The 16,512-nt window shown below is 42.2% G+C and overlaps 1 protein-coding gene across 1 annotated transcript; it reads right to left on the bottom strand.

Annotated features, from left to right (window-relative positions):
• Positions 1 to 13,117: 13,117 nt before the first annotated feature.
• On the bottom strand, positions 13,118 to 16,007 carry BTG1 (BTG anti-proliferation factor 1). The gene is made up of 2 exons (XM_062492381.1): positions 15,609 to 16,007; positions 13,118 to 14,398 (listed from the first exon to the last, which is right to left on the bottom strand). The coding sequence occupies exons 1-2, from the start codon at positions 15,754 to 15,756 to the stop codon at positions 14,034 to 14,036; spliced, it is 513 nt and encodes a 170-aa protein (XP_062348365.1). The 5' UTR covers positions 15,757 to 16,007; the 3' UTR covers positions 13,118 to 14,033.
• Positions 16,008 to 16,512: the final 505 nt, after the last annotated feature.

The raw sequence follows: 16,512 nt of genomic DNA, 5'->3' as shown, positions 1-16,512 counted from the left end.
CTCTTCAGGTGAACACACAAAGCTTCATTTTCATTGCTTGTACATACTCCTTTATGTCTCCCAGAGAAGAAGTTTTCTTACATTTCTTCACCTTCATAAGGACAGAAAAGTTGAGTACACTCAGAAAAGTGGAGTATGACCAAGTATTTGAAAAGGCATTGTTTATTGGTACATACAAATTGTTTAATCATGCAAGTTGTTTAAAGAATCTGAGCTTAAACCAATTTAGTGAGCCTTGAAAACAAAGTAAGTGTCTCTAAAAGTGTATGTATAATTGATGCTATTGGAAGGAGGGTACTTCCTCTCTAAGAAAAAGCTGATCCCTAAATACTCATATGAAATATTTATGAGGGGTTTTTCTTTTTTGTTGTCAGGACAGCTGTATCAGGCAGAGCTTGGGAAGAAAGTACAAAAAGAAAACATGCATACCTTTAATGAACCTTATATCTGAATGCAAAGAATCACTAACTACACTAACAGCCATTTACCATTCAAGGAATGCAGGGAAAATGAGAAAATGGCCAAAATATGAAAGCTTAGATATTCATAAACTCAGTCTAAGGATGAAAAAAAAAGGATAATTTAATATGTTATTAGTTTTTCTATTGTTTCAACCTCTCAGGATATCCAGGCCTCCACATTTCACACATTTTCAAATAACAAGCTTACTAACTTATGTTTAACTTAGATATGTTTCCTGGAAAGTCACATGGCCTTGATATGCAGCCATCAGGAAAATGGGGGCCTTGACTTCTTTGGTGGGCTGGTCAAAGGATTAAACTCCTTGTGAAAAATGTCTCTTCTACTTCCCAAAAATGCCTCGATCCAGGCATTTCGCAGACTTTTCATTATCTCCTTTCCATAAGGCTGTAAGATTCTTGGTCACCCAGTAACTGATGCAGGGAAGGTTCTTGCAGGTTGTGAGACCTGTGCTTTTGATATGCTAAGCAGGATAGAGAGCTCTTTGAACCCTGATGTCACTCTGGTGGCACTGCTCAGCCCCCTTCCCAGTTTCTGATCCCTACAAAAACATTGGCGCCAACATGAGAAGCGGTTTCCCAGCATCTGTCATGACACATTTCAAAGTAAAATCACACCTTTCCTCTGCCCAGTTGTAATACACCCAAGGGTCTCTTGCTTTCTGTCCTAACATTGCATTGTTAGCTGCTACTCTTGCTCATCTGTCAAGTTGCAAATTCTTCCCAGCCACTGCACAGCTTCCCATTGCATAGACAGAGGACCTGTATTTCTTACTCCCAAGAGACTTTGAATAAGTTTTAATCAGGTCAAATATAACATAAACAGACTGTATAGACCAGTTGGTATCAGCACTTTATTGCCCTTGTTTGTGTTCCTCCAAATGGGGCACACAGGCATTTTAAGAGCAGAGATTTTATATGAACTTTCAAAACACTATTGAAAATCCTTAACAGCACTTTTACAGTGCTGGTCCCTGTAGAAGCTGACTGGAAGCATTTCCATTCAGTGATGAGTCTCCACTGACAGTCTTTCTGAGAACAGGCAGTTCTGCTCCATTTATTGTGTCCTATGATACCTTACACAGTTCTTAACGAAGCTATTAACACTGGAAAAAATATCCAAACAAATGAAAACTCTGTATGTTAGAGCACCAAGGGAAAAATCCTCTTTTCTCTGAAATCAAATAGAGCCTGAGAATGGTTTTTGTTGAGAGTAAGAGCAGACACAACCTAAAAAAAATTAAACCACAAAACACTCCTGCATTGACACATTCACAGAGGAAATTAATTTGCAGTAATCAACATCCTTCCCTCTAATTCAAGATAACAATAATCTCTGTAATCAGTGTAAAATATATGTAATCTGGATATTTATCAAATATATATCAAAATATATATATTAGACTCTATCTAATCTGAACAAAAATCTACATAATATGAATAATATTAGTCAGCTGAGAAAGTTTTTAGTGGATTTAACTAAAACAACTATTAGTATTCACAAAAATCCAAGAGTGAATAGGAACTTACATTGAAAAATCAAACTAAGCAAAAGTAACTGAGCTGCAATTATTTGTTTCTAAGCCTATTACTTTACAGGTGGGATAAATTCATTCCATGACTATATCAACACAACATCATGCAAAACCTGTTCTATTCAGCTGACAGGGGATGTTTAAATATCATAGTGCAATGAAACACACAGCACAAGATAAAAACAAAGAGACTGCCTCCTACCTCAAAGGAAACACAAGTGAATATCTAATGAGAAACGATGAAAGTCAAAGGGCTCATGTGCTCCTGTGTAGATGAGCCCATTTCCTGGCCCTTCTCATCATCACTCAGCTTGGAAGCTTTAGCTGAACAGGCAAACAGGAGTAGGAGGCAGTTTTATTTACAACACATTCAATGAAAGATAAGGTGGAGCTCAATACTCTTCCCTGTGATGTCCAAGCATCCTCCAAGCCATGAGAAAGCCCTATTTCACATGAAAACTCAACATGAACTTCTCCCTAGTTTCATGGAGCAAAAAAACATAAATAAACACTTTGGAGTGTGCTAGCAATCTCCTAAAGCAAGAGAAGAGGGCAGCCACCGTTGTTACCAAAATTTGTATCATATTTCATATTGATGATGTTAGAGTTGCTCTGGCTCCCTAGCCACTCTTCTGGGCTTTAGAGCCTCAAAGCTTTGCAGCAGCACACCCCTCTTGTGCAAAAACGGATGTGTGAGAAGACAAAGATAGCAATAATCTGGACCTATATAAGAAAAATCAGTTTTAATCTTATTCCAACTCAGTATGGTTAACTGCTGATACCCCCATTAGTGGGTTAGGGAAAAAAAGGGTGAACAAGTATGTGACCTCTCGCTATTACACAAAATTAGTACCATTTAAGTCCCTTAAGATCCCCCAGGGAAACAGCAGTGGAACTGGGAATGGCAGACACAATTTTTGCAAGACTGCAGAGTACTACAGGCAGCATCAAACCAGCGGGGTTTGACTCAACAAAACAATCACGTTAAACTGCCAAGAGAGTCCCTTCATCAGGCACGTTCCGGGATGCAGTGAGCATACATCCCATGCACATGGGTAGCCACTATCACACAATGCTTTTCTATTCCTCTGGGTTTGCAATGCCACCTGATAAAAGTAAAGACCCTTGTCCTACCCTGTGAATCTTCAAACTGTTTTTTTGCCAGTCTGCTACTCCTGTCACAACCCCACACGACTGAACTGGGGGGTTCAATTTATCTGACAGGGCTACAGCTCCAACAGCCACCACCCATGAGCAGGAGACCAGCTAAATGCCCTGTACACAACACAGGGCTGCTGCCTGGCAGCTGGAATAAAAACAAGCCAGTCCAGAGTACTTTACATGTAAGGTCAGTGTAGCTTATGTAAAAAAAAAAACAATAAACCAACCAGGAGTGTGTTTAAATCCTATTAGAGTACTCCTTTCTCAAGGAAGCTTTACATAAAATGTCCAATGTTCTTAACTTGATTAACAACTAACTTTAACATCAGTCCAAAGTGAATCCAATAATTTCCAGTTTACTTTGAAACAAAACAGCAGAATTTCACCTCTTGTGTTTGGTAACTGACTCTTTAAAACCGAAAGTAGCATAAGATGAGGACTAAAATGAATACTTACTTCTTCCTTATATCATGAAAATAAAACATATATGTTAGAGCATAGTACACTATTCCCTGTTAAAAAGTGTGCATGCCCACAGTCACAGAGCACAGGAAGATGCCATGGGGTGAGCCAAACCCTGCAACTTGTCAGAAATAAATTTCCACTGTTCCAACTACTCGGGAACATGTTCCCGAAATTCAGGAAACACACTGCTAATTATTTCCTCTAAGGCTCCAGTGCATTCGAAAATGAACATGTGAGCAGAGTTAGCTATTCTTCACTTGGGGCACTAGGAGTTAGTAAGATAGGTGCAGGTGTCCTAATCAATATACTGCAACTTAAGGTTCATTACGTGAGGGACCATTCAGAAGGAGAGGGTGAGACTTTCCTAATGAGATACAGTCAGTGATATCTGAGCAAGCCCCTGCTCACTTCGTATGAAGGGAACCCAGTGCTCACTCTAGAGTGCATCCTTTCTAGCCTGGGACACTGAAATCCATTTGAGGATTTTCCTATGAAAGGTCTTGTTTCTCCTCTTCATTGACCATCAGGAGAGTCTAGGGAACAGGTCTCGGACTGAGGCATGGAAATTACCAGAGAGATTAATATTGTGAGAGAGTAGACAACAGGCCAGGGAGAGGCATTCTCAGCTGGATGTTGAGCACTAATAAGAGAGGTGAAAAGCCTCACTGAAATTATTTTCTTCCCCTGTGGATCACTCTCTCCAGCTCCTGATAAAAACCAACCAAATTACGTCAATTCAAACAACACCTGTGTCACAGATAATTCATAAAGGGGCATTGGTTCATGACTCAAGCATTTTGCAATGACATTCAACACGACCTAACTTTAGGCTTTCATTTGACTTTCCACTTTCATTTGACTCCCATTCTCTCACTGTCATTTCTCCAAAAGGAAGCACATCAGATAAAATACCTATGTAAAGAATTCTCACCACATTTCCAGGGAGAAAGACAAAGGAGGCTTTCTTGCCCTTGGTTATGCCCACTACTTTTTTCATAAATATTTTGCAACAATAATTGCTTAACCATATCACAGTATTTGCAGAAACTTCTCACACATTTTATGCCATCCCAGTATCTTCTTTCATAGTAATAATTTAGGTTCTTGTATACTTGCATAGGTGTACCTCTACATACATGCAGCTTGTATGTAAGTGACGGAACTGTTAAATATTTTAAGTAATGTGACCATTCTTGAAAACAGAAGGTGGTGTAAAGACCCACCACAGGAACAGCCACTCAACCACAATTACCTCCCTCTGAATAATTTCTACTCTAAAGGGTTCTTTCTCTAGGAATCATTAGCCAAAAAGATATTTTTGTAGTTCATATTATACCCTACGATGACTACCAACAGAAAAACTGCCTTCTACACCACTGCAGCTGCCCTGGCTGCAGACTGGATGTATCTGCAACATGGGCAGGATCCACACTGCCCACAACTATGTCTGGAAAGCAGCCTGCAGAGAAAACAATCACTTGAGAATCTAATTCCAGCAAATCAGCACTGCCATTTATCTTGGACTGTAGTAACAGTGGAGGCAGTCAAACACATACCAAACTCAAGGACCGTGAGGATGAAGGATAGGTTTATCCAATGAGTAGTGGAGGTGCAAAGCCAGCTCCCCAAGGCAGGGCTGCTGTGCTACCTAGCCATCAGGTAACATGAACGCTGTGGAGCAGCACCCCACTTTCCCACAGGCATCTTAAAAACTGCCCTACAATGCTTGTAAGACTTCTAGCAAGCACACTGATTAGTTCACAAGCAAAATTTGCCGAGCTTATTTGTGAAGGAGCCTGGGGCAACGAGAGTTAGAATAAATGGAAACTTTCAAATGCATACAAGAAAGAGGTAAGCCAAAACTGAAAGCTTGTTGGATTTTCTTCCCCTGTGAACTCTCTCATTTGTCCTCAAGGATGGCATACATTAAAGCCCATGTGATCAGACACTCTCTCAAGAACTATATTAGTGTAGCTATGAATCATTATTAGGCTGGAATTGCATTCAGTTCTTTCCCACTGACTCACCATATGGATCATTTGTCTTGTCTTTCACCTTCCCCACTTCTCTCCATCCCCCACAAATCACACATGACCCCTTCCCGAAATTCCAGCACGGGAGCATTTGCTCAGCACGTGGCAGCTCTCCAGGCAGGTGACAAGAGAGGCTCTCACATACAGGTGCTGAGCTCATCCCACTTCCAACACCCCCAACTGTCTGCCAGAGCCTGTCAGCTCCCCAGCACTGGGCTCCCACTGCGGCTCAAGCATGTCAGTCTGATGTGACACAAGCCTAGCTACCCTGACAACTTCAGCTAATTGTGAGCAAGAGCCAGAAAAGCCATTTCTGCCACCCCACCACCAGAACAGTAATTCCTCCACAAAGTGGAGGAAGAAGTGGGTTTGGAGAGTTATACACCTTAACCCACTGCAGCTAGGTTAGACTGAGCAATACATCAGTCAAGGTTTTCAACTTTCATTTAAAAGAGAAAGGTAAAGCCAGTTCCTAGCCTTCACAGTTGTAGAAAAAAAATGTGTTGAAGTTATGACTTCCAAATCTTCAAAGGCAGATTGTAAATAAAAGTGCTGACATTTATTGCTTTTAAGCAAATCACATACTGAAGTGTGACTCATGAACGTTGGAACTGGCAAGCACCGAGGCAATCATGTTGAGAATGAGATCATGATGCAGTAGGTGTGCAGCATTCTCTTTTCAGTCTATTCACTATCTCTATTCTACAGTAATAAAGAAGAAAGTTTCTTTTCAGTCAATAATAAAGATCTTAATGTGCCTTCCAGGGCCTATGGAAATAATAAAGAGTACATTTCTGCTTCACTAAGAAAGCTTTTGACACATACTTGATCTCATAAAGTACTGAAGGGCATATGACGTATTCACATGAATAAGCCAAAAGGCTTCATGGTACTCATACCACTAAAATTAGGAATGTGCAAAGGCTGAGGTCTTATATTTTAAAACACTGGAACACCAATCTTCACTTTATTGCTTGTAAACTACTTGCAAAGGGATGTTCCTGTAGAGAAGGGGGTGTAACAAAAGGGGCAAGAAAAAGAAATTAAATATCTGTACTGCAGAACTAGTTTTGGGGTTACATAAGTTTAATAATTCAGGAGACATTTCGTACACATATCAGGTTGGCTTGGAATTAACTTCAACTTCAGTAAACTGCATGAATATTGATTTCAAATCTGAACGACATGCACATATTTCTCTACCAAATAATTGAAGAAACTATCACTTTCAGTATTCAGAGCCAGGGTTCTGCTGTTCACGATGCAGGGCTTGTCAATTCTGCAAGCAACAAGCTTTGAAGATAGTTACAGGAACATTTGGATAAACAATTAAGCAGATATATTTGTTCAGCTGTCCCTTCTAAAAAGTACTTACATATCTGCAACACATTTTTCCTCAATTATATTACAAAAGCCTCACCTATGTTAAATGTATCCAGACAAAAAAGAAAGTATGATAAATACCACCAAAATTCAGAGTCTGGTACCTTCATCACACAGACACAGGTCCTTTACAAACACAGAACTAAATTTATCATTTTCTTTAATGTCATCATGATTCAGGCTGATACTGCCATTTCCACTGCCTCCATTTTTTTCCCTGCTGATCCACAAACAGAATGACCTCATGCTGCCTGCAAGCACGGGAGCTAGACAATAGGCTGCAATGACAAAGGAAACGGGAAGACAGGAGTTAAAAATGAAATTATTATTACAAAGGCTACATCTAGAGGTGGAACTGCAAAGTTGGTAAATATCACTAGTATAACTTTATAGCATTAAATGTGCCACACGAGCACTTTGATTTTATCTTGTAGTGAGGATAGAGAGTTTTTCACACCTGTAAACAAATACCTAACTCACACACTATAGAATGTAAATGTTACCATACAGAAGCAACTATTCTGTTGCACCCATCTAGGGAAGCCTGCTAGGCTCAACCAAAATGGAACTTTGGTTGATTGTTCAGCCACCTGCTTACCAGAAGCCAGAGAACTCTCTCCTAGGTTACAAACTATTGGCACGAACATACAAAGTAAAAAAAAAAAAAACAAAAAAAGTATCTTTGCTTTATTTCCTGTTAGCCAGGTATCCCACTGATTAAAATGTTGCAAACATTGTCCTTCAGACTACTACAATTTGCGTTGGAACACAGAAAATCCTGAAGATCTATTCCACTGGTACTCAAACTGCAAATTCCCATACCAAAAAATTAAAGAGAAAAATAAGAATACATGTACCTGTTAATACCAATGTCTTTATGTATAAAAAGAGAATAAGGAGGATAATTGTCCCCATCCATGCAAAATTAAAATCTTCAGAACACCTGCAGTGACTTGAATTAAATCACAGCCAGCAGGGACTTCAGGATGACCTACTGAAAAACAGTCTAAAAATATACATTCATACAAGATGTTTACATATGTATACCTATATACATACAAATAAAACCTTGTTTAAACACCAGTGCATAGAATATTGTCTTTTGATATTCTTTTTAACAGATAAGAAACTCATTAATTTGTGCCTGGCAAGACCCACCAATTATTGCATGTTCTTATGTTACAAAAAGCAATAACTGAACTTTACAGAACATAGAAAAGCAAGGGCACACTGCTGGAAACTCTTAATTACAGCCAGTGTCATCAGATGGTATCACGGGTACTAGAAATCTGTCTTTAAGATGATCTATTAGAAGATGTACTCAAGCCTTAGCTCCATGTTAGAGCTCCTTAGGTAAGTGTTGCTGCCTGGAACCTAACTGTGAATGCTGGGCAGCATCCCCAGCCCTGACAATGTCACTGGGCATTCCAGACACTGCTGCTCTTTACACACATCCCAGGCTGCTCCAAGAAGACTGAAGTTCTCCCCCCTCGCATCCTTACCGTGCTAACAGGTTCGTGTTTATCATTTTATTCGGTTATATAATCAGCACATAAAACAGTCATACTGGATTTTACAGTGCCCCAGAGAATCTAAAAGCTAGAGGTTTCCTGATATCTAAAAGGTAAAAGCTACACCTCTCAAGAAAACATTAGAAGTCCATTGCAGGCCATGATGAGACACTGAGCAGCTGATCACAAGAATCACTTCGCTCTGCAAAAACATAATCAACATTCCCTCGGCCTGGGATTTTTCTCATCCAGTATCATCCTATTTCCCTTCCTCATATGTTGTCACCGGTCGTTTTCAGTAAAGAAAACCTGGAAACTTGAAGATGCAGCATTTTACTTGTTTTCCTTAGTTGCAGGCCATTTCTCCTTGCCAGCTTTGCAGTCACAGAATTGCAATGCTACAAGGGCAAACATCTGCTATCAGGCATGCAGCACTACTGCTTGTGTGGATTTCTTCCCAGCAGCTGGGAGGAAATGCTCCTTCTTGTTTAGACAAAAATATCAAATGGTTAGGAAATAAGGAGTTAGGAAAAGCTGTATACAAGGTTCATGCTTGAGAAACAAAAGAGCACAGCCTTAGCCACTAAGAAAATTCCACTAGACATGAAGTTAACAATAATTTAGATCTGTTCATTTATGGTAAGTCAGCCATTTTACTGTTGACCTACTTTACATCAGCAATAATTTGTCACAGTGCACTCTCCAACTGCTACTGAAAGAAAGGTTGAAACCATACATTAAGAGCATAGTGTCAAAGCAACTGATGTTAATTATACCCCACAATTTCTATGTTGATGAAATTGTCACTGCTAACTATTAATACAGCATTTATTGTCTAAGCCCAGCTTGCTCTACCAACCCCTGAAAGCCACTGAATTAACATCCTGCTTCTCAGTGTTCACATTGGAATGTAAATCTGAAACGTGTAAAAATAACCTCAGCTATTACACCAAGAATGTGTAAATACACATTCCTTTTTTGGGAGAACTATTTATCTCCAGTCTATACATGTTTCACTCTTTAAACTAAAAACAGCTTTAATGTTCTTCAGTCAAGTGGCAGCTTTTGCCAATATAAACTATTTTCCCTTAAAATTATGGCATTAAGTAGAGGAAACTTAGTAAAATGTGGAGTACTACTTGATTTATGGAAATTCAGAAATAAGCTTTACATAGACACACAGAAAAGCAGCAACGTTCTTTGTTGTATTCATTGCTAACCTGCACAATAACAAGAGATCATATTCTCCCAGCATAAACAAACAAGGTTAATTAGAAGGATACCTTACGCGTATTGAGTGTTCATGTTCCGTGACATCTGCTTAATTTGGTGACAGAAATGTTTACAAGCATCAGCACAAACCAACCACTCCAGGAGCACTAACTGGATTCTTTATGGTTTGAACATCAGTGAACTGTTTTGTAAGGTTCTACTGCTGCAGTACAGTTGCCCCTGCTTCCAAATCATCCCTCAAGTTTTTCCTTTACCCATTTAAATTGAAGGAAACCAAAAACATACAAGCTTAACAACATTTAGCCTTCAAAATTGTCGTCTCTAAGCTATGGCATGAGACATACAGCTTGGTATGATCCAAGAAGACTCATTTTGTGATGAATATGGAAGCCTTTCTTATCCTATGAACTGATCCAATATGGGATACAACAAAAGTATAAGTCAGTGATGGTATTTTCACATCAGAAAAGTGCCCCACATTATGTATATTGACAGAACAAACCAGTAATAAGAAAATCCTGTAGCACAGAGGCCTGTCATATACAGACCTACTCAAAAATCTTTGCGGAGTCAGCAGAAAAGCGGAAAAGGAAAGTCAGCATTATTAGCAATCGAATGAGAATCCTCCCATCTCTATTCAAATCCAAGAATAATACTAAGATCTACAGGAGGAAAAAAAATTTGGTCCAAATGTCTGCTTAAGCCAGATGTACATCTCAAGAACAAGCAGGAGAAAAACACAACTGCAGAGAGAACAGAACAACAGAGCTTCTTACAGGATGCTTCTAATACGCCTTTCCATTGGAGGAGCATCATTACCAAACATAAAATACAAAAGCAGTAATGGGTGGTAGGATCTGATACCACACAGTAGCACAGTGGAGGAACATGCTGTCAGAAAAAAACCCAATACATTTGCTCACCTGGAATAAACTAGAAAGCAACTGTACACTTTCTAAAAAGACACTCACTGAATGGTCAACAAGTCTGAACAGACTGGTCCATCACTCTGAGAAGAGCTGTAACATCACAGCTGTGTACAGCTGCCCTCCGAACAACTACAGCACTATTCAGGGCTACTCAAGGAAAGTCAACTAATTTAACTAACGTGCACTGAGCAAGCAGGTCTTGAATGTGTTCCCATCCCTAACATTAGCATTAAAATAACAGCCTTGCTGGTTTCATAATGGCACCTTAAATGAAATTCAAAAGTGACAAGCATTTAGCTTAGTATGCTGTTTGTTCTACCTGCAGCAAAATACAGGATTGGCAACAGCCTGCTCTTACAGACATACTCCACTTCTCTCAGGAGTCCTAATGCCCTGCTGCCACAGCATGCTAAGTACTTTCAAAATCAGACAAGGGCACATTGTGTGCACATTGGGGTATATTTAAATTCCAGCTGGAATAAATCCCAGCAACTCTGAGGACATGGGTTGTACCAATTACTTGTTACAGCTGCAGTTAAAAATTGCACCATGAATGAAAGCACCTTACCGTAAAAGGACTAAAATGTTAACCATCTAAAGAAGCAGGCTCACTCTTGGTTCAGCGTCACATGCCAGTCTCACAGATGGAACACTTGCTGCCTCACAAAGCTATGCTTAATTTACCAAAAAGAAAGTACTGACAGCTGATGCTTTCATAATGTGAACAGCTCACGTCAAAGACCAACTATACAGCTACCCCTTCTGATGCTGTTCTTGCTGTGCAGCCAAGACTGCAGGCAGCACCACAATATACCAAGCATAGTTCAGTCCACAGTGAGGTTCATGAAAGTTTAATATCGCTTTAAAGGCAAGCTCAATGTTTTCTTTCTACTCACAAACACTTCTGCTGTCTGCAGACATGTGACAGAAATGTCTTTGAGTACTACTACCAGTAGAATAAATTTCTTGCAGATTCAATTAACTTCAAGTGTCATCTTAGAAGTAAGAGAATTTTTAAGGTATCAAAATCTGAGGCCAAACTTTGACTCTATGCACGAGTTGCAGCTGTACTTTACTATAACACAGGCTCACTCTGAAGCTTTGGTGTTACATCTTTTGTCAGATGCCTACAGAGCAAGGTCTTTAAAGCTCACTGCTTCGGGAGCACTTATGCTTCCACCAGTTTATGCCAGATAGCCATAGTGACAGAGAAGCCCTAGCAGTACTTTGAAGTGCTGAATACTGCCATACATATGTAGATCATGGTAAAAATCTTATTTATAAAGCTGAACTTTCAAAAAACAGAGGGAAAGAAATTGGTTAAAAAAAAAAAAAACCTAGACAGGTCAGTCTTACGTTCTGCTTATATATAACCAGGTATATTACACAGACATGAACTGGAGATACAACGCATTACTACTGTCTAATTGTAAAGGCTCATTCATAGTTGAGTAGGAGCTGCAACAACTCCTGGCAAGTCTGATGCTCAGTTCTCCCATAGCTTGCAAGCTTGGCTGGCAAGTAATGATGGCTTTCTTTTCACTTAGAGCATCAACAGCAGTTCTGGTGACTGAAGTGACCAACGTGGATAGGCCTTTTATTAAAACACTCACAGAACAAAGTACACAGGAGATAAGGAACAGAAAAGTCTTGAGTTTTTACTCCAGCACTTAGCAAGTGTAAATAGAGTGGTAAGGAATTTCTCTCAAGTGTATCTGCTGTGCTGTATACAAATGACATTAGTGTGGTGCTTAAGTGAATCACATCTCTACATCATTCATTAACTATGAATACACGTATAAGTATGGGCTTCTCACTTCGCCTCAGCCAACCTTTTAAGTTTGGGAAAAAAGATCAACATACCTTTTGTTGAATCCAATCTTAATGATTTCTAAAGTGAAAGTCTTGCATCTGAAGAAAGCAAAAGGCAGCAAGCTGCTCTTAAGGCTAAGGGACACTTGTCCCAACTCTTATTGTGCAGGGAATCCATCAGGTAAGAACTGTGAACTCGTGAGCAAGTAGGTCAAAAATGGACATTTAGATTTGCTATATCCTTCATCAGGAAGCCAAGTAAATTTTAATCCTCTGGATTTATTCAAGTCATCTTTGATGGATGTTATTTCTGTACCTTTTCCTCATATCCTGGAAATATTGGCCCTGGAGTTATTTCCACATTGACTGCTTTTACAAGGTTTAAAGTGACATATACATTGTGTTCCCCTAAACTTCCCAAGCATTTTTATGTGAGGTCTTCATTAATCCAGGTCTGTACCATGTGTTCCCTAGCATCAGGGTGCCACTGATGTTCTTAAGCCTTTATAGTACCTATTTTATTCTGTGAGACAAAAATAATTTAACTGATCCTATGTAATCACGACAAGAGATTAATTAAAATGCCAAGATAGGAAACAATTTATTATAGAGAGAAGAAAAATTTCTCATCCAAAATATAGAAATCTGTACAACTTTGCCACAATCAATATACATGAACTGTACAAATTTACACCAGTTCATAATTTACCAAATAAAAGATGACTAACAAAGTTCACAAAATAGATGGTGGTTTGTGGAAAAGACTTTTACCCAATTAAGAACAAGGAAATTACAAACCAGACCTCCACTTTCTAAAAATAAGAAGTTTACTCAGTCTTAGAAAACTACAAGCTAGCAAATGTACAGATAGCTGGCTGGTGCTAACACCACAGTTCAGACAGTGTCTTTATATGGTCTTTTTAAAGCCTGTTGCCATGGCAGATTCTGATCACTTGCTACTTTTGAGGCCAATGTAAAGATCTGACCATTTCCCCAGGTCATTCTTACTATTTTATCTTATGTACATCTATACATATTTGTAAGTGCTAGGTAAAAGTCTGAAAATAAAAATTTCCAGTACTATGGTGTTCGTAAGTCTTGTTACTGAGCTGCCAAAAATGCTAACAATTAATAAATGTAATAGTGCAAATTTACTCTGCAAGACCTACTGCAGAGAATTACTTTATAAATACAGATCGGGGTTGAAAATTGGTGTAGAAATTAAGTCAGATGTCTTGGAGAAACTGACACTTCCTAGATCTTCTTACTCCCTAGCAAGCTGCAATCATTTTGACTCACAGGCTATTAAATCACTGAAAGGTACTGTCCAAACTATGGCACTGTCACTTCAAAGTATACCACTCTAACGTGTGCCAGATCTTCACAGCTGTGACATGGTTTAAATTCCATAATCCATCCCCAGAGGTGCCCACCCAAAGTAAAAACCAAATTTATCCATCCATTTTAAGGTGATCCATCCACAGACTATATCTTAACCTGATACAGTCATCATATTGTAGCTTTTGGAAGGGCTAGTTCTGCCCAAGAGAAGTTCCTCCTTACAGCTTATTCTGCTGTCTACCATTTGCATGTTGGTGTTACTTTGGCTACCTCCTGCTGGTGCAGCTTCATACAGCACACAGATCGAGCCATCCTCTCCAATGCGATAGGACACTTCGTATGGGTCAACCCAGAGAGTGAGTTCACTCGGAAGAAGCTGAAACAGTTCCTGACTGCTCAATCCAATCCGCTGTGCTGCCTGTCCAATGAGAGGATCCATTTTATGGTTGATCCGGATACATCGGTAACCTGATCCCTTGCATGGCTTTTCTGGGAACCAGTGGTGTTTATAATGTTCTATAAAACAAAAAAAAAAAAAAAAACACAAAAAAAACATTATCCTCCTTAATTCCGTATTGAAATATATATTCAGCCATTATTGGTCTCTTGCACATTTCACACCTCAAGATCTTAAAAAGCTAATTATCTGAACATCAAATGACTTAAAAATCATTCTAGGCTTTATTTCTGCTGATGATTTACGTAAGTGCAATATCCCTTGGGAAGCACTCGCAGTAAGTTACTGTTTTGTGCTACTGTATGGAGAACATCCACCTCCAGAAAGGAGCGAATAACAACTTCTTGGCATTCGGAAAAACAAATATAAAAACGCAGAAATGATTACATACGTAACGGAAAAACTCCAAAACTTCAAAACATCATAACCCAGATAGGGGAAAAAAAAAAAAATACCCTTTCCAGCATCCTTTTCAGATCACACTCATGCTTAGCTTCTCACATTCGAAGAGCACCCAAAAATAACTAGGGAGGAAGCTGGGCAGCATTTACCGACTGACTCAGGCAGTATTTCACCACTGTTCTTCCCAGCCTGTTTTCCATGGCGAGAAACCAAAGCCTTAGCTCAGGAGTTTCATCCCACCCAAAACCCTATCGATCTGAGGGTACTTGTAGCCACTATCGAGCCCACTGGGACGCAGGCTTGGGATTACAAAACCCAGGGCAGCGAAAGAGCTCTCGGTATTTGTTCCTAAACGGGGCTGCGGGGCGGCTATGAGACGCTTCTAGAAGAAAGGGGAACCAAGACTCATGGTCCACCGATGAATTTTACTTGATTAAAAAAAAAAAAAGAAAAAAAAACAGCTTCGGAGCATTTTTCCTTCTGGAAACCGGGCGGATTTGAGTCCTTGGCGCTGAGCTCGAGTCCGAGCTGCTCGAATGCTTTGTCTACAGAAGCAAGGACTGGTGGGGGGGAGAGCTGCCGGCGCGGCGCCCGAGCCCCTTTTGTTTACAGTCCGCTCCTGCCTCCCACACCCGCCGGGGCCGGCTCGCCACGGAGGCTCCCCGCAAGGGGCGAGCCACGGCCACGGAGCCCCAGTCCGCCTCCCGCGGAGGAACTCCGGTCCCTTGGAGACACGGACCTCTCCCTTTGCCCCTCTCCGGGCACTCGCGGAGCGGGAAGGCGCCCGCACCGGCGCCAGCCCTGCCCGGGCAGGCGGCCCGCGGCGGAGGGAAGGAGCGGGACCCGCCGCACCCACGCCGGCCTCACCTGCCAGCAGCTCCTGCAGGCACTGGCTGAAGGTCTGCAGCTGCCGCTCGTTCATCAGCCCCTTGGTTCGCAGGAACTTGGAGATGAAACCCACGGCCGCGGCGATCTCACGTATCATGCTGGCCCGGGTGTACAGGGCGGGATGCATGGAGGCGGCGGCGGGCGGCAGCCAGCTCTCCGGGGCCGCCGGCGCTGGGACGGGACGGGGCGCGGGGCGAGCGGTGCGGGACGGGGGCGGCGCAGCTCTAACTGGGCGCGGAGCGGGCGGCAAAGCCCAGATCACATCCCGGGGGCGGCAGCCTCCGCCTCCTCTTCCTACGGCAGGGGGGCGGCGGCAGCAGCGGCGGCCGCAGCAGCGCTCCGCGCATTTCCTGCGGCGAGGGGCGAAGGGAGCTGCTGCTCCTCCGCGGCTTCTTATAGCCGCCGCCGACCGGAAGCGGCGTCATGGCGCCGAGGGCGCGCTGCCACCAATCCGGCGATCGCACCATCGTGACGGCGGTGGCGGGGCGGGGCGGGGCCGGCCGGAGGGGTGACGTAATCGGCTGTAAACAAATAGAGCCGGGGGCGCGCGCAGGGGTCGGCGCGTGGGTCCCCGTGCCCGGGCGTCCCCGCGCGGGTTCCCGCGCGCGTCCGCGTGGGCTAGGGCGCGGCGCGCGGCGGGGCCGCGCAGGGACCCGGCCGGAGCGGGCGGGGCCGCGGTCGCGCGCTGTCTCCGGGGAGCGCGGAGCCACGTCAGCGCGGGGCGGGAGGGGCCGCCCCACGCGAGGGCGGCCGCAGCGGGGACGGCAGCGTGGGCTGTCGTGGTGACTGTCGATGCCCGCAGGCGGCGGCGCTGATGCGTCCGTCTGTGCCCGCTCGCCTTTCCTCGGAGCGCGGGGATGCTCCGGTGGCTCCACGCGATGCC

The sequence above is a fragment of the Cinclus cinclus genome, chromosome 4 (assembly GCF_963662255.1).
Source record: "Cinclus cinclus chromosome 4, bCinCin1.1, whole genome shotgun sequence".
In the NCBI taxonomy this organism is placed as follows: domain Eukaryota; kingdom Metazoa; phylum Chordata; class Aves; order Passeriformes; family Cinclidae; genus Cinclus; species Cinclus cinclus.
The sequence above is the reverse complement of the archived record's forward strand: the minus strand, read 5'-3'. Positions and strand labels throughout refer to the sequence as shown.